The 23,515-nt window shown below is 45.3% G+C and overlaps 1 protein-coding gene across 1 annotated transcript in view; it reads right to left on the reverse strand.

The window, feature by feature from the left end:
* Positions 1 to 12,697: 12,697 nt before the first annotated feature.
* Positions 12,698 to 23,515, reverse strand: part of CRACR2A (calcium release activated channel regulator 2A) — an 83,972-nt gene continuing 73,154 nt past the window's right edge. Inside the window, exons 17-18 of the mRNA XM_074997327.1 lie at positions 15,529 to 15,605; positions 12,698 to 14,402 (exon numbers count right to left, since the gene is read on the reverse strand). Of these exons, the coding sequence (XP_074853428.1) occupies positions 14,312 to 14,402; positions 15,529 to 15,605 (168 nt within the window). The 3' untranslated portion in view covers positions 12,698 to 14,311. The remainder of the gene's footprint in view (positions 14,403 to 15,528; positions 15,606 to 23,515) is intronic.

Consider the following 23,515-nt stretch of genomic DNA (forward strand, 5'->3'; position numbering starts at 1 on the left):
ACAAAGAAATCAATGCCAGGATCTGCCAGGCCAACCAGGCGCTAGGACATCTGAGAGCACAAGTGTTGAATCAGCACAATATCTGACAGTGCTCTAAAATGGAAGTGTACTAGGCGGTTGTCTTGACCAGTCTCCTGTATGTATGGGAAACCTGGACCTTGTACAGAAAACATGTGAAAATGCTGGAGCACTTCCACGCATGCAGCCTGAGGTCAATACTGCACATTCGATGGCAGGACAGAGTTACGAACCTGGAAGTCCTGGACAGAGCAGGAACCACAAGCATCGAAGCCATGATTCTGGAAGCCCAGCTTCGCTGGATGGGGCACGTCATACGAATGGAGGAGTCAAGAATCCCTAAGCCACTCTTCTATGGCGAGCTCTCCCAAGGCAAAAGGAATCAAGGTAGGTCTTGCAGGAGGTATGAAGACTGCGTGAAGGCCAACATTGCTCATGCTGGATTAAAGCCAAAGCAACTAGAGCAGCATGCAGAAGACCAAACAGGCTGGCGTGCACTCGTACGACATGCATATGACAACTTCAAAGAGCAGCGACACATATGCGTGATTGATGCTCATGAGAGGAGAAAAGCAACAGTAGCCGCCACACCAACAGAGCCAGGACAATTCCTTTGCCCCTACTGTGAACGCCCATGCCGTTCAAGGCTTGGATTCCTCAGCCACATGAGTCCTCACCAATGAGCCTGTGCAAGCTCAAGACATAACTGTCAGGCACGATGGACCTCCAAGGATTTTACGTTCTTAACCAGTGTCATGAAGTTCCCAGTCAAGTGCCTTACAAAAGTCTAAGTAATATTACATTGCCACTTATACCTTTATCTTAAACTTATCAAACTTATGAGACTTATGTAAACTTATCAAATAAAGAACTGGGACTCTATTTTTACTGTGTCCAGTCCAGCAGTAAATGCGTCATCGGTGCTGAACAAATAAAACAGCAAACCATACCTTTGAAATTTCATTTCCTTTAGTATTGGTGCCTCTAATATTTAATCACCTGAATGCTAATGGGAATCAATCACCAACATGACAGAAGTTAAGATATTTAAAATACGGAGGGAAGATTTGTGGGATATTTTGCATTATTCACTCAGCTCTTACAGAGCATCAGAGGATCCTTTTTCCACCAGAGACAAAACTTGCCTTACAGGATTGATATGAAACTTGAAACCCGAAAGGCAACATCTCAAAAATCAAACTTGTTTTAGTCCCATATTTCAGGGTGCCTTACAAAGGAGGGTAAGTACTGCTGTTTCCATTTGATACAGGAGAAATGCAGAGTTCAAGTGCCTTGCCCAATGTCTCACACACTTAATCTGTGGTACAGCGGGGAGTAAAATCTAGAGCTGACATCCTGACCCTGTTGAAGTCAATGGCAAAACTCCCATGAAATTCAGTGGGGCCAGGAACAAACCCTAGGTCTCCTGTAGTTTGGAGCTCTCTGCCTCAGGTTATCCTTCGGTTATATGCTGAACTATTGCAACTGTGTAGAGCGTGGCTGTCTGGGCACTTACCCTCTCATCCAAAAGCCCCAACCCTGGCATCTGAGCTTGCCAAAAAAAGGAGCCATCATAAGATGGATGCTCTTCACCATCATGCAAAGTGGCTTGAATATGAGGTTATAAACAGCAATGCTTCTAATAGGTGAGCGGGGAGGCCTGCTTAGTTCCACCCCAGCGTTCGCTCCCTTTCTGTGATCTGAGAAGCGGCTGAGTACAAGTCAATGTCTTTATTCAGGTAATAGTGAAGGAAGCCCTGTCGCTGAAGAGGTATTTTAGTGATTTATGCCATGTGTCAGAGAGCTGAGCATTGGCATTGTTGCCATTCCCAAATGCGTGTGCCTGTGATGCTGGGTTGCCATGGCAATTGCTGATTGGTAATAGTTTGGAGTGAAAAGGCCGGTGTCTATGCTGCCATGCACCTCATAGAGTACAGTTTTTAGACCTGGCCAAAGCGCGGGGAAGGCACTAGCGATGCAGAATGGTAGCGCTTTGCATACATGGGGCACAGCTCTGCAGCACACATGAGGGGCTGGAGTCAAGCCGTTTGTCTGAGTTATCCTCTGCTGCCGTTTTGCTCCCTTTTGGCAACTAGCAATGAGTGTAACTTGCAGCCCATTTTAGCTCTCACTGGCCTTTCCAAGATCAGAGAGGGCAAAGGTAAACTTTATGCCACATTTGCACACTGTTCCTTGATTCTTATGGGTGCTCTTCAGCCGTCACCTGGGACACTTCAACAGCTGGTGGTCAGGTCTGTATGCAGGAGTTTCTGGGAGGGGGGCTTTTTTGTGTAAATGTGGACCAGCCCCCTGCACAGTCAGCCCTGCCCTTCTCCCCCACTCATGGCTCTCCAGCTGGCCCCACCCGCCCCCTCTAAGCAGCCTGGCCCTGCCCCTCTACCCCAGCATCTCTGCTGCCAGCAGCCACACCCGTGCGCACCAGGGCCCCTGCTGCCTTCCTCGCAACCTGGCTGCCACACACCTGAGGCTCTCCTAGCTGCTCCCAGCCCCACGCATGAGAGGGGGTTCTCATGATGGTGTGCAGAACAAATCATGACTGGTGACGCCTGCAGCTGACATGAAGGAATGGGAACCAACAGAGGATAGGACACTGACACTGCGCAGCGTTCTTGCTAAGCTTTTCCATCCTTGGCTAGGGTGACTTTTCTTTTGGGTGGGTTAAAATTTCTGATGGGCAACGCCAGTACTGAGGTGGTACACGGATATGCAACCCGCCCCCCAAACAAAAAAACCCAAGCATATAAATTGTAAACAGTCCTATGTGTGGAGGAAAATAGATTAAAAGAAGGGATAATTAACAAGGAGCAATGGTTACAATGTTCAAATAAAAAGAAAATGATCTCTGCAATCAGAGTACCTGTATTATCATCCGTTCTAACAACTCAAGTTAGAGAGCACACCAAAATGCATATTATCCACATATAGCTCAGCTTTAAGATGGTAAACAAATGTATGAGTCAATTGGAAATACGCCAACAATCATGGGACGGAGTGTGGGAGGCTCAGGGCAGTGGGCTGGGGATGTGTTGGGGTGGGAGTGAGGTTTGGGGTAAATGAGGAGCTCAAGGTATGAGATTGGAATGTGTACAGGGTGCAGGGGCTAGGGCAGGGTGCTAGGGATGTTAGAGGGTCTGGAGTAAAGGTTGGGGCACGTGAGGGACCCAGGACAAGGCATCAGGGTTCATGAGGGGCTCAGGGCAGGGCGTTAGGTTTGGGGATGTACCGGAGGCAGAGCAGGGGGCTGAGGCTGGTGGTTAGGATACAGACTTTGCGGGGGTGGGTGGGGAATGACTCTGGGGCTGGGTTATCTTGCCTGGTCCCTGATTTTAGATCAGGCTGGGCTTTTGAAAAAATTATTTTAAAAATCAATCTGAAGATCCAAGCATTTATAGCTAAAGCTGAATACTCAGACTGTGCACCGCAAAAGGATTTTAAGGTGAAAGGATTTTTCAGAGCTGTGGTTTTAGAAGTTGCAGCCACAAACCAGTGAAATATTTAAAGCACATTTTCAACTAAGATTCTGTGGACTAATACACAGCTGTTTTTGTCAGTAACTTCATGGTTGGCACATGCCTGTTAAATGCTTTTAATTACCACTTAATGTCTCTTTCTTGGGTTCAGTGGTATGCTAATAGGTCTGACAAGCTGGAAGGGTTTTCACATTTAAATTAACGGAGACACATTCAGGGGAAGAGTCATGAGGCTGCAAGCTGCTGTTGTGTGAGCCTTCGGGAATAGCCGTAATAAGGCTTGGAAGGGGGCATGGGTGAGCGATAAGACCCAGGCAAAGCATTTCCTCCTATTGCTTCTTTTCCCTGCTGCTGGTGCCTGGGGGCATAATGTGTTTGCACCCTTCGCAACCCCTCACCCCCTCGCATGTGGGCCTGCTGGTGTTCCTTATTAAAGTAACCATTGCTATTGTTTGAAGGAAAACTAAGCAAGCACTGGGAGGAGGATGCACGTGTGAGAGTGAGAGGGTTGACAAAGAACTAGGACAACTCTAGTGATATAAGAATAGACCATTATGCTTGAAAAATACTGAGAAATATTAAAATCAAAGCAAAGAGGATAGAGAAACAAAGCATGAACAAAAGCAAGGAGATACAACACTGCGGCTGTGGCCACACTAACCCCTCCAAGAGTGAAGCTTTGGAATATGCTAATGAGGGGCTGCCATAAATATGCAGTGCCTCAGCAGCCTAATGGCAGCCGCGCACTTGGAAAGTGCTGCTTTCGAAATTCACGTCACCCGTGTAGCTGAGGGGCCTTTCGAAACGACCCCCCCCCCCGCCGATTTTGAAAGCCCCTTCTTCCCAAAACCTGACGGGAAGAAGGGGGCGTTTGAAATCAGGGGGCCGTTTTGAAAGGCCCCCAGCTACACAGGAGGTGTGCGTTTCAAAAGCGGCACTTTCGAAGCGCGTCCAGCTGCCATTATGTTAATGAGATGCTGTATATTCATGGCAGTGCCTTATTAGCATATTCCAAAGTGCCACATTACCATAGCCTGTCCAAAAGGAGTGGCTAGTGTGGCTATAGCCTGCATGGCAAAGAAAAATGGCCCAGAACCTGAGCCCTAGTTAAACGTAAAGGCATCTATCTGTAATATTCGTTTCTGCTCTTGAAATACTTAAAATCTTCTGGTGTCCTCTGGTGAACCCCACCACCGTTGCCTGAGCACAAATAAAAGACCTCTTTGTATCAGCCTCATTTCTTTGTATGGTCTTTTTTGAATTCATTCAACGCACAGGAAAGGCAGTTGCTTCTAAATGTAGCGCTCTTACAGGCTTTTAAGGCCTTTCTCCTAATGGCACTGCCAGTGTATATGGAATCTAGCCCATTGCCCAATACACAACTCAGGGGATCTAGTTAAGTAATAATGTAAATAATATAGCCTAATGGATAGAATACAGATCTACATGGTAGGACAACTGGGTTTAATGCACAGTTCTCCTAAGGACACGGTCATTTTACAGGGCTAAGGACAAGCTGTAGCCTATCATAATAAGTGCAGAGATAGACACGCAGTCTGAAAAGTAGATCCCCTTGTGGGATAAAACCCTCCACTTGTTTAGGGCAACTGACACAATCTCTGGTTAAAATGTCTGATGGAGTTTCAGCTCTGTTTACACACAGAGTTGCACTAATTCAGCTTGGTTTTCCTATTCATTCATCTAATAAATTAAATGAGTGTTTTTTAAGCCTTGAGTAGATACACTTGAACTGATTTCAACTTTATATCTGTTTAGCTTAATTTAATTTATGCTAAAGTAGAGTAAGTAATTCAAACAGATGTAAATGTCCACAATGGGCTTTTCACTCGTTTAACATGTCAGTTTAAAAACTGATCGTAGTTAAACAATGTAACATTGTATATAGACCAAGCTGCACAACAGGATTACACCAGGACACCCAGATTTATAACTGCATTCTTGTGCAAAGGGAGCTTTAATGACCACAAATGGTCGGCAGGACCCTGGTGTGATCTCTCTCTCAAAATACAGCATCTCCCAGCATTTACGTTGGGGCACTGCTTTATACATATGGCCAAATTCCACTCATGGGTGGTGCTGCGTTGCAAATTCCAAGTAACTTCAATGACTTCAGTAAGGTTACTCCAGATATTTTTTAGTGTGAATGGGAGAAGAACCTGGTCCTTAGGCAGTGAAGTGCTCCCATCTTTACCACTTGCTGCACCACCTAGGTTTCCCTGTAGCAATCTGCCTTTGGAGGAAAGATGATGCATTTAGGTAGCATCCAGCACCATCACAACTGGGGGTGATGCAGGTGCAACAGTACCATTATAGTAGTAGTCAGATGTCACCAGAGTAGTGTCCTGCCAGGTCTCCTGCTCCATCAACGATGATTGTCATCCGGCCACGTTTGGCCCCTCTGTGTGTGTGTGTGTGTCGTGCTGGCTTGCACAAGTAATCAACACAGGAGACTCTGAGAGGGCTCCCCTCCCCGGTCCCGCCCAGCCCATCAGATCAGATACAAAACAAAGCACCAGGCCAGGCTCATTATAAATAAAGCACAGTAATAGCTTCCCCAGATCAGATGCCTGCAGGTAGGCAAAGAATTTGTGCCCATGACGATGGCTGTGACTTAGTCAGTGACATGGGAGCCATCACTGCCCCCTAGGTTGGCACAAGACAACTATTTGGGGTACACTTTTATACACAGGTGCAACCAAGTTTTATATCACTCCTGACGTACCAGGTTGCCACCCCCTGACATTACCTAGTTCCTACCTATTACCTGGTGCATGGTGGTTTAATAAAATATCACTAGCCATCACGCCGTCTTCCTGCCCCTGTCCTGAACCTGAGTGAGCAGACCTGTTATGTGTGGCGTGTGTGTTGGTACCAAGTTATTGCTTCATGAGGTGTTCTGTTACACCCCTGGAGCGTGCTCCCAGGCTGTGTCTAGCACGTATTAGTATTTGATACAATTAACCCTGTTTGTGCCAGATTCTGCTGACAAAGACAGTCTCTTGCTCACAGCTTAGCATTAGCACACTCTTGACCATTATGGCTCAGGCCTCATAGCAGGCCTGTGATTACAGGCTTATGTGTCAGGCCCTCAGCTTATTCCATCTGTATTCTGGACCCCTCGCCTAAGGAAAAAGGGGAGTTGGTGAGAGGGAAGATTGTTACCGTAATGGGAAAATCATTTCAGTTCCTATTTTCCCAGCCTGGAAGCCCAAGTGCTAGAGTCATGAGGGGGATTTAGGTGCCTAATTGCTTCTTAGTCTCCAAAGTCCAACATTCTGGCACCACAGACATTCACAAAAACCACTGCTCACCTAGCCTTGCAGGTGCCAGCATTGCCAGGGACTGCCTAGGTTTCTGCTAGTGGGCATGCTCACAACTGCCTGAGTCCTGACTCCACTAAGCAGCTCAGCACCTCACTCATGGGATCATCAAAGTAGTCATTCCTCACTTGAGGGCCCAGTCCCATTTGTATGTGGAGAGCCAACCACCTTACAGATGACTGCCGGAGTCACTGGAATCCCCTTACCCTCAGACAGCGTTCCTGGGCTGTGCAGGACCCCTCTTCAAATCCTTCCTCTTCCTGATTTGGAGCTGCAATTTGCCCCCATGACTCCACCTCTCAAGTGAGTGTCACTGCGCTACTGGCTGTTCTGTTGTGTGTCTCTCTCAGGCTTTGCTGTTTGTGGTAATATTTAAATAGTCACTGGGCCAGAGAGCGAGACTGACTCCATAACCTGGTGGCTAGCACACTCACGGGGGAGGGCTGTGACACAAGGTCCAATCTCTGCTTCAGTACATTTGGAGTTAGGTGCCTAAGCTCCTGTGAGGGAGGGGATTCGGCCTGACTCCTCTCCTCAGCATCTCCTATTGGCTAGTTGAGGTGCTTCCCTGCTTCCATGAATCCTTCCTTCAGATGCCTAATGCTACGCCTACTTTTAGAGCTGAGGGTGTGCTTCCCACCACAGGGGGATGTATTTCCACTAGTGCTCATCTGATCTAGCACACTAAACATAGTAGGGTAGCAGAGTTATCATGGGCATTGGCAGCAATGGCACTGGCTAGCTGTCCAGAATTTATAGCACTTTTAGCCTGGGCTACACAACTACCTTTTGCATGTTTGTTCTGAGGAGCACCAATCTAAGTATGTCTCCTCAAGGAGGAAATCATACCATGAGCATGTACTGTGAACAGGCTCTGAGGAGCATGGGCACCTAACTTAGGGCTGTGAATGCCACTACGTAGCAGGGCTCCTAGCAGTCAGGCATTATAACACCCAAGTTCCCCTTTTGAATCTAGCCCTACAGGTCTAAATGAGAGGCTGAATTTTTAGGCTTTTTTTTTTTATTAGTGATAGAGAATTGGGGGAAAATTGAATGTAAGATGGTAAATATATGACAGAAAAGTATTAACTTGAGAGATCTGTGGAAATAGCATGCAAGGACTATCAAACAGGGCTTATTAAGATACTCAGCTGCTGGTTACTAGAGAGCTGTTCCCCTTAGAGAACAACATCTTTCTAAGAAAATAATTTTAATAACCCCAGAGAAGACAATGGAGTAAAGATCTGGAGAAATGCTGCATTATAAAGGAAGTGCGAACCATCCATCACACTTAAGATTTACTTTAATTTGGTTGAAATAGCATTTCACTTGGGTCATTTCTGACTGGTTCCTCTCCTTTCCCCAAATTGTCTTTGGTAAAAGGGTCCCCCACAATATTTATAACAAATCAACTACTAGAACCAGAAACAAGTTCAAGGAAGGACTGATGAAAGACCACTGCCTGCAGAAGAAAACAGAGGACGCTGTGATGACCTTTGTGGTGCAATCCAGACCGTCCCAGTCTGCAATACTGAGGTGCCTCTGAATGCCTTGCTGCTGTAGCTACCATGAAGGTCATTCACAAATAGCCTTCCAGCATCCAGGTTGCACACTAAGCATCTATATGTAGCTGCAACCTGCCAGCCACACCTCATTAACTCTCTGGCTTCCACCAGCCTTAGTTATCAACTGCAGGGAGACTCCAAAACACACCAGGTCTCAGACCTTCCCTAAAATGTGTGTTCTGCACTACATTGTACAGCCCCTTCCTGGACAGTTCAGATGTTTCCTAAACATACAAAACGTAACAAACAAGACTTGGTTCAAAGTGAAAAAGGCACCGGTTTTCAGTAGCATTACCTCTAAAGTCCAATGGCTGTTCCTTTTGTATTAGCAGAAAAGAGAGATGGACAGCAAGCAAACATGTTTTTGCCACTCACGCTTCTATAGTTCAGTCATACTTTGAGATGCATTTTCCTGAGAGTGACTCCTAGCCAAAGTTTTCTCAAGCTGAGACATGGAGTGAGGGGCTAAGTGAGAGAGATTTGCTATGTTGCTTGCTAATGTTCACTTGTTATGTGAAGGTCCATCAACTTTGAAGACACCTGGCTGAAGCATCTGCTTGTCGTTTGCTTTGGTGAAACAAATTTACCTGCTCCCCAGACTTGTTTGGTAATCTGAAATCATGCCTGAAGTGTATTTATGTTCCTAAATTTATTTATAATGTTGCTACTTACATTTCAGCATGATATCATTGACTGGCAAGTTGTTTCAAATGATACCCTACACAGAGTATTTTTATTACAGTAAAATAGTCCCTACCCTCATGCCTCATTCCCACTTGCTCCTCTCCACCTCTTCCCCACTTTCCTCACCCTTATGACCAGTAAAAGTGTGGGAGGCAGGGTAAAGCCCTTAGCTTACCCTGCCCCTCATACCCTATTCTGGCACCCCTGCCCCTGGGTCAGGTCCCCGCAGAGCAGAGAGATCTCCTGTTCCCAAGCACTGAGTGAGGTTGCTTCCACAGACACTAATCATTAGGTGGGGCTACTGCCTGTGCACAGTGTCTTTTAATGTTAACCTGGAGAAATTACCTCTTGGAATGAAAAAATGATTGGAATCCGTTCAACCCTAATATGATCAGCTGGGGAGTCATTTTTCACCCCTTTCAAATTAACAGACCTTATGATGTTTTAGCTTTAACTAGGTGCAGTTACTAGCTTTCACAGTGTGTGAAACTGCAAGTATTCATCTTTGGAAATTTGATCATTTTAAAGATCAAAGGGGCATCAAAAAGGAGCTGCTGTTAATCAGCTGTATTTGCATATAACTATAAAGCAAGTTCCCACTCGTGCTGACAGTAAACCCTTCATCAATGATCTCTGATGGAGTAATGGTCTCCTGACATAGGACTGGGCGTTAAGAACATCACTCACCTAATTATTGTCACTGCGGTTAAAGTGTTCTTGATAATGTATCTTGTAAATGAAGAGGATCAATCAATACCAAGTGCTTTCACACAGACTGAAGGGATTCCCTCTGCCTTTCATTTAGCCTGTCAATCACACTATCTTCTCTTAGTTAACCACAGGGTCACAGGGGAGTGATACAAGTTGAGCTGGGTCTCTCTCACTGTGCATTTGTGCAAATCAAGATTTACATGAGGGATGAATCTGGCACAATGACTAATAATAAATGTCTGGTTAGTGATGGAACAATTTCTGGGGTGAGGGTACTGAGCTGCAGCCCCTTTTAGGCCTGTTGAGATTGAATTGCCAATTTTCCCACAGCAAACAGAGCAGAATCCATTGCTGCAAATGGTGTCCGGTTTGTCCAGTCCGGGATAGTTGGCAAACTTCACTGCCTTGGGCTGGGGCCACAGCTGAGGGGCAGCTGCAGAGCTCTTGGACAGCAGTGGGATGCCAGAGCTGGCAGGGTCAGGGGCCAGAGGATCCCTACAGACTGGTTAAGTCCACAACTGGACTGGTGGGTGGCGGGATCCTGGAGAGGTCAGTGAAGCCTGCACAAGGCCAGGGGAACCCTGGAGTTGGGGAACTGGTGATACTCCAGGGGGGCTGCCTGGAAACCAGAACCCAGGGCTAGAGGAACTGGCAGCTGGACTGGCCCCTAGGCGCAGGAAAGCCAGGCATCCCCCACCCTCACTGTACTTCTCTCACCTGTGTGTCTGATGGAAGAAGGGAAATAAAAAGTACTTACCCCCATCCAGTAACAGAAGTGTTCTGCAGTGTTGCAGAGGTCTGGAGTCAAGGACTATGAATCGGCAATTTATTCTTGACACATGATATTGGTTTTACGCCCAAAAAGGTTGCCTCCTGAATAATGGATGGGGAGGCCCCATGATACCCATGCTCTGCTTCCCACTAGATTTTCATTTCTTTCTTGCTCCGGTACCAGAATATTGCATTAACCTTTAAATCATTAGACAAATAGCAGCGGGCTACCTCAGAAACCATCCTGTGCCCCCATCTGTGATCCTTCAGGATGACTCTGCTCTTCAGGGAATCAGAAGTTAGGGGCCTGATTCTGGAGTTACACAAGGGGAAAACCTCCCGGCTGCGGTTGCAGAAACCAGCTCAGAGACATTAAGTTCTGGTTACAATTAGAGAAAGCAGGATGGGGTTGGAACAGGAGTCAGCTGCCAGGAATAGGAGGTTAGGATCATGGCCAGATGCCAGAGCCAAAGTGAGAGATCAGAGCTGAGGGTTTGAGCTGGGTTACCTGGAACAGGGCAAGGCAGGTGCTGGTTTAGGAACCAGCAGGCACAGGAGCTAGCACAACCCCACGCAAATTCTTGGGCAGTTGCAAAACTACTGCTGCTGCCTGGCTTAAGAGCTGGCCTGCTGAGCCTTGTCAGCTGTGTCTACATGTGCACGCTACTTCGAAGTAGCGGCACTAACTTCAAAATAGCGCCCGTCGCGGCTACATGTGTCAGGCGCTATTTCGAAGTTAACTTCGACGTTAGGCGGTGAGACGTTGAAGTCGCTAACCTCATGAGGGGATCGGAATAGCACCCTACTTCGACGTTCAATGTCGAAGTAGGGACCGTGTAGACGATCCGCGTCCCGCAACGTCGAAATTGCCAGGTCCTCCATGGCGGCCATCAGCTGGGGGGTTGAGAGATGCTCTCTCTCCAGCCCCTGCGGGGCTCTATGGTCACCGTGGGCAGCAGCCCTTAGCCCAGGGCTTCTGGCTGCTGCTGCCACAGCTGGGGATCCATGCTGCATGCACAGGGTCTGCAACCAGTTGTCGGCTCTGTGGATCTTGTGCTGTTTAGTGCAACTGTGTCTGGGAGGGGCCCTTTAAGGGAGCGGCTTGCTGTTGAGTCTGCCCTGTGACCCTGTCTGCAGCTGTGCCTGGCACCCTTATTTCGATGTGTGCTACTTTGGCGTGTAGACGTTCCCTCGCAGGGCCTATTTCGATGTGGTGCCACGCAACGTCAAAGTTGAACATCGACGTTGCCAGCCCTGAAGGACGTGTAGACGTTATTCATCGAAATAGCCTATTTCGATGTTGCTACATCGAAATAAGCTATTTCGATGTTGGCTTCACGTGTAGACGTAGCCGTCGCCTCCTACAGACCTGCTGCGCTTGGCTGGCTGGCCAGACAGCAGATTTCTGACATTTGGATGCCGAGTGGTGGAAGCCTGAACCAAGGGAGAGCAGAATGTGCTTGAGTCTGAGCTGTTTCTGGGCTGGAGATTTGTCCCCACCGTAATTGAAGGGCAAAGGGGCTCACTGAGCTGTGGGCACTGACCCTAGACAGAAACGGGGGTAAGAAGTAGCTTTCCTATGTCTAGGGCTGGACGCTGATGACTGTCACTAGGGCAAATCCCCAGCAGGGACAACCTTCAGAACCCAGCCCAACAGTAATATGTTCCCTCCCCACAGTAGCTGGCCCCCCAGGAAATGGTTCTCTCTCTATGACACTGGGAAGCCAAGGGAATAGCCATCATTTGGAATGCTGTTCTGCTCCTCTTCACTGTTTTTCAGTGGGGCCCTCAGCATAGGTGTCATAACCCATCGAGCAGGAAGGGCGTGCAAGCAAGCGTTAGATGCTCATAGACCATCTTGCCCATCCCACCACGCTAAAAAGGAATTAGATCCCAGCTTCATGGAAGGAGGTCCAGGCTAAACCTCAGCTGTTTGGGAGGGTATCAACGTAGGTTTCGCTTAATGGAGAAGGAAGATGCTCTAAGGAAAAATCTGCATTCCCCTTCTACAGTGATGGTCATGAATCTCTTTGAGAAACAAATGTTCCAACAGCGAATAGAATTACTTTAAAGGTTTTATTCAATAAAATAAAATAAAATAAAATAGCTACATAACTAGTGTTTAGCTTTTTGGTCTTCTATAAAAACACAGTCTCTTATTTTTAATTAAACTTGTTCCAAATCTATGTACTTTTCAAGTACTTTTAAAGTCTTTTGAAAGTTAGAAAAAGGACTGGAAATATAACATATAAATAAATTCCTTTTTATAGCAAACAATCCTCAGTTTTGCTCTGTTCTGTTGATAAAATAAACTGAGACAGGGTCCACTTCTGTGCAAGCTCACCCACACTTACAACAATTCTTGAAAGCACAACTGTGCCACGGTGTCCAGCACAGCTAAAAGCCATCAGGAATAATTCAAATTCCTGCTAGAGGGCCAGCTCCAAAGTTGCTCACTTCATTCATATTCTGCCGGGATGGCCGAAAGAAAAAAAATGAATTCAGCTTGTTGGTCTAGAGGCCAAGATTTTAAGACTGGGCCCTAAAGTTAGACACCTCCATAAAGGGTGTGATTTTTCAAATATTGTGCCCCCTGCAGCTCTGATTAAGCTAAAAAGGGAGTTGCTGGCTGCTCAGCACTTTTGAAAATCAGCCATTTGTTTAGGTGCATAATGAGGCGGTTTTTTAGAAGCACCTGAGGAATGTAGGAGCAGTAGTCCTCTTGAATTTCAATCACACCTGGGCTCTTCATGACATAAGATGTTTTTTTTTGATCTCCCAAAACATGAGTTTAACTTTAGGCAGCCAATTCTCAAAATTTTGGCCTCGGGCTATCTCCTGCTAAATCTGCTATGATGGAGCCTTATGAAAGGAGGTGGAGTTGTGTCAGCCAACAAGAGACATCTGTCTTTGATGTTAAATTATGGCTGGCTATACAGGCCATGTGTAAAACCCATACTGGCATTGGTGAAAACCTATTTGTATGAATAGTCCCACAGATACCATTGAGTCATGTAAAGGCACTGTAGCGTGAGTTGTGGCCCCACAACGAGGCTCCATGTGCAAACAATGTCACTAGGAATAAACATACGACAGTTGTGTAGTGTGCATCAGTTAAGGTCACTCTGGCAATCCAACTTCTTGTCTGCATTCTTACAATTTACTCTCAAAACCTTATATGGCATCTTACACTTAATTGTTTAGGCTTAATTTATGTTAATTTAAATAAACCCCCCAAACAGACACAACTAGCGATGGGCAACATTGAACCAAGATTTAAGGCTAAAAGATAAGGGATCTAATCCTGCAAACTCTACCCTTATATGTGCAATCCCACATAAATCAACTGGGCTACGCAAAAGATAAGGGCTATTCAGGTAAGGATGTCTATGATCATGCACTGTCAGAATCAGCTTCTTGTTCAAAGTAGATTTCTTATTGATAATCCAGCAGCGTTTAAGCATATGGTCATGGATCGGGCCCCCTGGCACTAAGTGAAATAGAAACACATAACAATAGATTCCTTAAAGCCTTTACAAGCGATGTAATCCTAACTAAGGCCTTCATCTTTGCAAAGAGTGGGAAGTGAGTGTGTGCTATATTCTTCGATGATTTCTCCTGTGACATTCACAATGCAGTGTAAGGCATATTTTGAACATAAGGCAGATCTGATGATGCACTGTAGTGTGAAACAAGATAGATGATTATTGTCTAAATGTACCGTAATCTTCTACCGTCTGGCACAACAAGACTTTTTCTTTGAGTCTTGCTGCAGCAGAATAGTCTTTTCTTTCACTTTATCTTCTTGTTCTTTTAAAATCCTAGACAAGAAACAAAAATAAACCACTCTCAGAGAAAAGCAATAATACTCACAAGAAAAAAAAAACCCTACATCATCATAGTTGGACAAGGTAATTTGTGTTGATGACTAGGACATTAACTGAAAACAAAATTTGGTGGGCTAATGTGTAAGTGAGCATGCTTTATAAAACAAAAATTGAGGCTGATGTACTGCAAAGCCTACTTTGTACATTGATTTGGAAAGCCACAGCTAGAGCTGATCATTTGCAACTTGTGGATATTTTTGTGTATCAAAGCTGCAAGTTTCATTGCTGTTATCTTGGGGCTAGGGGTGGGAGGAGGAGGGGGTTCATGTTATTCATTGTTGGGAGCCACCAAGTAATGGCGAAAAAGTTCAACAAATCTCCAAATTTTCACAAACTTCAGTAAGAATGATGACTCACTTCAAGATTCCTCCCAGGATGTACAGTCTCCAATATCTGCCATTCATTACTAGTTTTGCTTCTGTTCAAAGTATACTGGGGGAGAGTTTCAAAAATGCTTACAGGATTTAGGAGCAGATGCCCCATTTAATTGTATTAGGATTTGTACGCCTGAATTCCTTACATACTTTCGAAAATCTCCTTCTCAGTCTTTCAGTCAGGTAGCGGAACTGAAGTGGCCGGGGGAAGCAGCACGGGCTGCAGCTCGCTGTGAAAGAGCATAGGGGTGTTCCTGTGCATTCCCCTAGTACTCCCACAGGCTGCTGCTGGAAGCTACCACTGCGTTTTGCAGCTCTACACACATTCCTCCTCTTGTAAGCCCTTATTTTGCAACTGACTCTGCAGACATGGGCACTGCTGCCCATGCAGAGCCTCACTGACTTCAATGGAGCTCCACGTGCGCACAGAGGTCTGTGCACCTGGAGCTTCTTGCAGGATCAGCACTACTGACTGTAACTGAAAAGGTACAAGAGAATATTCAGACAGAGGAAGGGTGCTTCCTATCAGAGACAAGTAGTTTAACAAATAGAATCATGAGCAATAGGGTCAATTCAATTCACTTACAAATCTTATTCTGAATTTTTGCTTAGTCTGTTCTTCTCTTCCACTACTTTTTACCCATACAACAGTCCACTTTTTAAAAAGTGAAAGGTGTTTTCCTTACCTAGCTAAGTGAACCACTGGCTCTTGGATGTTATGACCGGAACACGCACTGCATTCATAGAAAATTAAATTGTACTCCTAGATCAAACAGAAAGACCATTTCAGTCAGTTTTGCATAAGATGCCAGTTTAACGTTATAAGGCAGAGTGGAAACATTGGGAGATAAAAGGAACAAATAAACACAAATAGGTAATTCAGTTCCCTCTGATTATGGGGGAAATTGGGACGTATGTCCTTGGGTAAACCTCAACAATAAATAAAGATGTCATCAGAAGAACACAATCAATATTCATCTTTTGTCAGCCATGAAGTCCTTTGCACTTTATGCAGTGGTTTCCTCTGTGCTCACCTTTTTAGAGGTGTTTTTCAGTATTTTATTTCTACATTTTGATGAATGCCACAATTTTAATGTATTATCCTAGCCTGGCCCAATGAGAAAGAAAGATACAATTGGTTTAAATTTGCATTTTATTGATAGCTGAAAAATAGATGTGAGATTGGAATGTTAATATGCTGAATAATTGTTATAATGATAGCTGTCTATATCTTTATACTTAGATATAGACAGATATCATCATAACAGTACTTAGATATAGACAGATAAACAAGCTGAGGTTATTTCTAGCTTATCTGAGGACAGTTGGTGAAATTTCCATTAAATATATCAATAGTTACTCAAATATAAATCTGAAATCAAATATAATCTCAGAGCAACGCCTTTTGTTATCCTATAGAAAATTGCAGTCAGACCTTAAAAGGAAATCAAGCCTGCATGAAGTTGATGTACGTGAGCATGACTGTGAATGGCACTGGCCTTCCTTTTCGGGGCTACAATCAAGGGAAGATTCTTCTTTGAGGAGAAATAACACACATGATGCTGGCATGAATCAGAATTGATTTCTCAGCAAATGCCATATGACAGAGCAAACCCTTAATGTGCGAGAATAAGACACGTATACCTGATGGCAATCATCCATCTCTGTCCGTTTAACAAACAGACCCTTTTTTTGATGACACAGTTACCCCTGCACTAGGAGAGGCCGTGCCTTTAAATGCTGAAGGAAAATGCACTGATAACCCGCCCAGAGGAAACTCTCGGTAGCAGAAGGCAAGTGATGTCTAATTAACTGTACGAGATGCATCTTCCCCTCTCAAGGGAACTAGCTGATGAATTTATCATGCCACTGACTATTATTTTTGAAAAATCATGGACAATGAGGAGGCACCTAAAGAACGGGGAAAAAAGAACAAACGGACAAGCCAGGAGAGAAGAGTGATGTTGTCAATTGCCGTCTGGAAGCCTCATTGTGGAACGGCCTCCTGAAGTAAAGGCGGCAGCAATGCCCCACTGCCTGGGCTTTTTAAAATGAGAAGAGGGAGAGAGTTGCTAGGGGTCAGGAGCAGCAGAAGCCCTCTAAAGTTGGGAGGAACCAGTGCCCATGTACCCCCACCCCTTCTCCCAATGACCCACCCTTGCCACCCTTTCTCTGCCAGTCCCTGCCCCTGTGCTGTCCCTTTCCCCATCCGCCTCTTCACCGTCCCTTCCCCTGACATCCTACACCTCCCCTGCCACTCAAAGCTTTGCTCCTGCTCTGCTCCTTCACACGTAAGATCCCACCCTCCACTCACTCCTCTCTGCCCCCTCCTCGCATTGCTTGTCTTTATGGCTGGTAAAAATGACGGGAACATGGCCTGCTCTCTTCCGGCTCCCCTGGCTAAGGGGAAGGAAAAAAATCAAAATAAGGCATGTCGTAGCTCGTAAACTGAGTGCCCTGCTAAGCAGCTCCCATCAGATAGCCTTTTGTGCCTTCTTGAGCAATTTCCCCACTTCTTTAACATTATTTATTTACAATAGAACTGACAGGCCCCATTCTGCTTAGCACTGTTCAAGTACATAATAAAGAATGGTCCTTCTCCACAAAAGCTTACACAGCTCTAAATAAACTAGATGGAAGTATTTTATCCTTTGAAGGATGGGAAACACTGGTACAAGGAGGTTAAGTGATTTGAGCAAGATCACTCAGTTTCCTGGATGCTAATCCAGTGCCTTAACTATAAGCTCATCCTTTTTCTTTTCCTAGTGCTTTTCAAGTAGACGGTTGTAGTTACTGTGTTCCCCTTCACCAGGGCGATGGCTGCCCTGAGTCCTCCATATGCTCTTCCAAATATTCTTTGGACTTGTTTGTCTGAACTGTTCACCGAATGGAGATTTCTTTTTAAATCTACTAGAAAAGGCAAATATATTTTATTAATAGTAATGGCGACAGACAGCAAATTCCTGCAATATCTTCAAGAGACCATAGTGAATTGAGTTTGTATATCTTTGGGGTCCATTATATTAAGGGAGAAGTCTATAGATTAGTGTAAGCTAGTCTGGTCAAAGGAGCGTATTGAACAATGCGGCAGACAAGAACGGATTTATGTGATGACACATGTGAAATGGATTTCCTGGAAAATGTCTAGGGGGCGGTGAATGCAAATCCCCATCCCCCCTTGCCTCTGGTGATGGGAAAAAAAAAATCAGTCTGGCTTGCAGGGCATATCACAGTGTCGGCAAGCAACCACGTAGCCTGGGAAAAACTCCAGCCAGGAGTCAGTGAGATTTATCTCTGAACAATAGGGTGAATGACTGGGAGCTGGAAGTCTAAACATGGCAGCCCTGGGTGGACCATGGAGAAAGAATGTAGGTGCAGTTGCCCTGATCTGTGACAGTAACTCTATTGTCTTCATAGAGAGATGATTTTGGACATTATCAGATTTCTATTAAACATGAGTACTTTTGCTTTGAGATATTGGTCCCATTCTGCAGTGCCAGGGCTGCATTCTAGGCAGTGTTGATTCATGTTGGGGTGCTTCTTCTTTAATGTTGCTAATTACACATCTCCTTTCTTGAGGTCTAGTTGCCCCGGTCATCCCTACTAGAACCTGCTGGAAATAGCTCTCTGACTTCTTCCATTCCTGGCAGTATCACACTGCATCCTCCAGTCCTTTCAGGGGATGAGGATTTGACAGGACTTTCTTCTGTGTGCCAGCACTGCAACTTCAGTGACAGATTGTATCCTTAGCCATGCTGGAGGAGGCGCACAAAGTGTGCCATGTATCAGGAATCCCCTAGAAGACTTCTTGGTTGATTTCTGCACATTATCTAGCTAGCAGGATTCCAAGCTGCTAATTATCCAAGTTCACGATGCAACAAAAGCTGTACCACATCACCTACTGTACTTTAAATGTGATCCACCAACAATCTTGAAAAATTACTAACAATGAGCCAGGTCCTCTGCAGGTGTAAATAGGTTTGGTGCCTTTGATATTAACAATGCTGTGCAGATTTACATCAGCTGAGGATATGACCTGGTATAGTCTGAATGAGCTAGGAGTAATTCATGTATGCGAGCAACTCAAGTGGATTTGTTAATGGAGATGTCATATGTGGTTTCATAGGAATTACATTGCCATTGAGCAGTAATTAATATTTCATTAAAATAAATTAGTATAAGCTCAACAAGCAAATTGCTGTAATTTAATTAAATCTTTGCAGCTTTTCAAATGTCAAATTGTTGCTGATCACGTCTTACTTTCGCTCTGTCTTTCATTCATTTATGAGTACTCATTCATTTGAATGTTATCATTTTTCATTTGACATTGTTTTATGTTACTTTGTAAAACATTTTGTTTCCTTACATGCTGTGTTACAGTTAATGACCTGGTGGGCTGCAAGTTCTGCATCTCAGAGTGATTCATCTTGGTTTTACTCATTGCCCATTTTTAAAAAAGAGCTAAATGAAAAATAGCCACCTACTCCCTCCATTCACCTTTCATGTGTCATTTGCTGTTTGTATAAAACGCCAACAAAAGTACCTTGGAGTCCTTCTTAGAAAGCTACCTGCAGGGCCTGAAATTACACCTTCATTTGGATACTAGAGATTTACTAAATACAGAAGCTTTTAAGTGATGATGGTGATCACTCATTGCCAAAGCTGATCATCTTCCATGGGACTTGACAGCTGATAAGGCCTATCCTTGAACCACAAATTCCATTACAGTGAGGACGGACATTGACAGCTATGGCAAGAGGCTGTTGATCATAACGGAAAGCCCGTATCCTTTCCTCCTCCTATGCCTCTGCTCCTCCTCAGCTTGTTGCCGGGCAAATTCAAACTGCAGGGGACCATAATGTAGCACTTCATTCCCTTTTGAACGATCCTGGGCAAGAGTCTCCTAGGGGTCACTGTCAATACTGCACTTCTCTATCTTATCCTTCAGCGAGTCCTTATAATGTTTCCGGTGGCCTCCTACGTTATGGTACTGTTCTTTCAGGTGTGAGAACAGGACCTGTTTCGGGAGGTGATGGTCTGGCATCCAGACAACTTGACTAGTCCAGCAGAGTTGCTCACAAAGGGTCATTGTCCCCATACTGGTGGTCTTTGCCTCCTCCCGAACACTAAGGTTGGTGTGTCTGTCTTCCTATTTGATCTTCAAGATCCCTTGGAGGCAACTTTGGTGATGCCTCTCAAGAACTTTAAAGTGATATCTGTAGGTTGTCCAGTTTCAGACGCATACAACAATGTTGGTAGAATAATAGCTTAATAAATGAGAAGATTAGCGCCTGTCCAGATGTTATGATCTTTAAAAACCCTGTGCTGTAAACAAGCAAAGGCTGCATTGGCACAGCACAGACACTGTTGGATTTCTGCATCCATATCTGCCTTGGGTGAGAGAGGACTTCCAAGGTAGAGAAAATGATCATCATTCTTCATTTCCTCTCCATTTATTTTAACAGATGGAGTGTGTGGTACCTCATCTGGAGAGAGCTGATGGAGCACTTTGGTCTTCTTGATGTTGAGCATGAGACTAAGACATCTGTAAGCACTGGCAAACACATTTAAGATCATTTGAAGATCTTTCTCAAAGAGAGCAAAAATTGTGTTGTCATCAGCATACTGAAGTTCCATGTTAGATGTGGTGGAAATGTTACTTTAACTTTCAGCCTGCTAACCCTGATCAGCTTTCCACCCATTGTATAAGTGATGACAACAACAGCAGGGGGCTTCCCCGCATCAGGAAAAGAATGATGTCAATAAAATCCACAAACATGGTTGAGGCAATGATGCAGCCCTGTTTGACTCCTGCTTGTACTTTGAAAGATTCGTTCTGGGAGCCAGTACTGCTCAGAGCAGTTGCTTTCATGCTTTCATGAAGCAACATGAGGACATTGATATATTATTCAGGACACCCAGTCTTTGAAAGTACAATCCAAAGGGAACAGCAATTTGCTGAATTAAGGGCTTTAGTTAGATCAATGAAAGCCAGATACAGTTGTAGGTTTTTCTCCCGATGCTTTTCTTGCAGTTCCCCTGCTGTGAAGATCCTATCCAGAGTTCCGCAACATGGTTGGAAACCACTCTGTGACTCCGGTAAATAATTTTCTGACAAAGACAGAAGGCATGTTGCACAGATCTGTACCACAACTTTGCCTGCAGTGGCAAGGAGAGAGATATCCTGATGGTTTCCACAGTCTACTTTTATCCCCTTTGTTGAAGGTGGTGACAACCAGGACTTCCCTCATTTCACTGGGTATCTCCTCTTTTATCCAGATTTTAATGATGAGCGGGAAAAGCTGACAAATTAGCTTAGTACAGGTTGGCCTTCCATGGCCTGGCACCCCTGTGACCTGACGTTTCCCAGACAAGGGAATTTGCTGGACTGGGGAGGTCAATTCTGGCCCCTTGCCACTGGCCTGCCAGCCCAGCTCAGCACCTGGCTTGGATGCCAGCCTTCCTGCTGGCTCCCTTGCTGCCACTGACCCAGCTAGAATCTGAGTCCCAGCAAGGCTCCCAGCCACTGGCTCTGCTGCTACACTGGGCACCCAGCCCCCAGCTCTGCTTCTGGCCCTGTTGGGCTCCCAGCCCCACTGTGTGCCGTATGGGGCTACTGGCCCTGCCAGCCCTGCCACTGTGCCTCACTGGGCTCTCGATCCCACTGTCCTGCTGCTGTGCTGCACCAGGCTTTCAGCATCAGCCACTGAGTCCCAGCCCCAAGCCCCGCTGCCCTGCTGCCATACTGGCCTGCCTGGCTCCTGGCCACCAGCCCCAGCAGGGCTTCCAGGCCCCCTGCTACTTGCCTGGCCAGCAGCTCAGCCACCAGCTCCTTTGCTGTCAGCCTGAGTGGGCTCTCAGCCATCAGCCCTCCACCAGGACATTGTGGTCCAAGCACATCTGTCCCTCCTCCAGAACCATGGATGTTGCCGAACCAGCGAGTATCAGTTTCAAAAGGTTCAATCTGTACTAAAGGGCTGATAGCATTGACCCTGAAGTCAGTGGAAATTTTATAACTTGCTACAATGGGAGTAGAATCAGGCCCTAAATAAGAAAGCACCCTTCTTCATCCTTTAAACACAAAATAAAAACCACATAACAACACAAGACCTATGCATAGGGTAACCATATTTCCCTGAGGTGAATACAGGACACTTGGTAAAATTGCTATAAAAAGTCCAGGGCACAGTGGGAGAAAGGTGGCCATGCGGGCCTGGGCTAGGGGGAAGCCCTTCAGGCATTGATGTCGTGTTCCTTCTATTTTTGGGGCAAGGGCCAGCAGGGCTCAAGTCAGCTCCATATGGCAGGACCAGGGAGTGCCACTTCCACCCAAATTCACCTCAGCAGGCCACCCCCTGCCTGCACCACTCCTAGCTACCCTGCACCTGCACTCTGACCTGGCCACCTATCCACACACAGCCTCTACCTGCCCCTTCCTCACACCCTGGGTTATGCCCAGCCTCATACAGCCTGTAGCTACCCTCTCCTGCAGCCTGAGCTAGTCACCTGCCTTCACACAGCCTCTAGCTACTTCTCTTTCCACACCCTGAGCCAACCCCTCCCGGCATTCTGAGCTGTTTTCAAACTTTCTGAGCTGAACCCACCCTACCTAGATATGGAGATGTGTTATTGTCAGGCTGCATACAGATCAAAAGTGACACATAGCCCTCTTTAAATTATGTCCAAATATTGCTTGCATTGACTCCATTGCATTTTGGACAAACTAGTCAATTTGTTACCACTAAGTAATGAATAGAGGGAAAACATATTTACAGACATATTTGTGGAACCAGACATCTAATTTGATTGGGATGCAGTTATATTTTTGCCCCTTTTAGCTCACTTTCTCATGAAGATTTGGAAAATTGATTTCTATATATAGAGGAACCTATTGGAGCTGTTGTCATTCATTTGTATTCATATTCATTATACATCTGAATAAAAAATGGTATCTGTGTGTAAGCTAGCACTTTTGTTATTTGCTAGTCCACTTAGGGTGACAAGATATCAAGTGTAAAAAATCAGGACTGGGAACTGGGAGTCAATGGGCAACTCAGTAGGAAAAAGCCCCAAATATCAGGACTGCCCCCGTAAAATTAAGACATCTGGTCATCATAAGTCCAATGAGCCTCTGGATCACAGATGGTTTGAAGAATAATTTTGTGTACTCCACAGAGTGTCCCTTCTTGTTGTTTCCAGCTACTAAATCACAGTAAAAGAAGCTAAAAATACCGAATTTCATATCATGACTTTCCATAGAAGTAACTGCTGTAGGCATCACAGGATGTTGTAGGATTGTAAATGGAGGGAGGTCTCCACAAGACAACCTATACTATGGCAGAAAGAAAGACAGTCCCTGAGGAGATAACCCGATCATTCACTACGCACCATTCAGAGAGGGCTCCGTGTTAGTCTGTAGCCACAAAAACAATGAGAAGTCCGGTGGCACCTTATAGACTAACAGATATTTTGGAGCATAAGCTTTCATGGGCATGAGCGTAAGCTTTCAGTGCATTGCATCTGATGAAGCAGGTCTTTGCCCATGAAAGCTCGTGCTCCAAAATATCTGTTAGTCTATAAGGTGCCACAAGACTTCTCATTGTATTCACCATTCATTATTCTCATATTTAAAAATTCATAATCCAGTGATGGATCAGAAACACCACTGTGTGA

This window comes from Carettochelys insculpta, chromosome 1, assembly GCF_033958435.1.
Source record: "Carettochelys insculpta isolate YL-2023 chromosome 1, ASM3395843v1, whole genome shotgun sequence".
NCBI classification, from domain to species: domain Eukaryota; kingdom Metazoa; phylum Chordata; order Testudines; family Carettochelyidae; genus Carettochelys; species Carettochelys insculpta.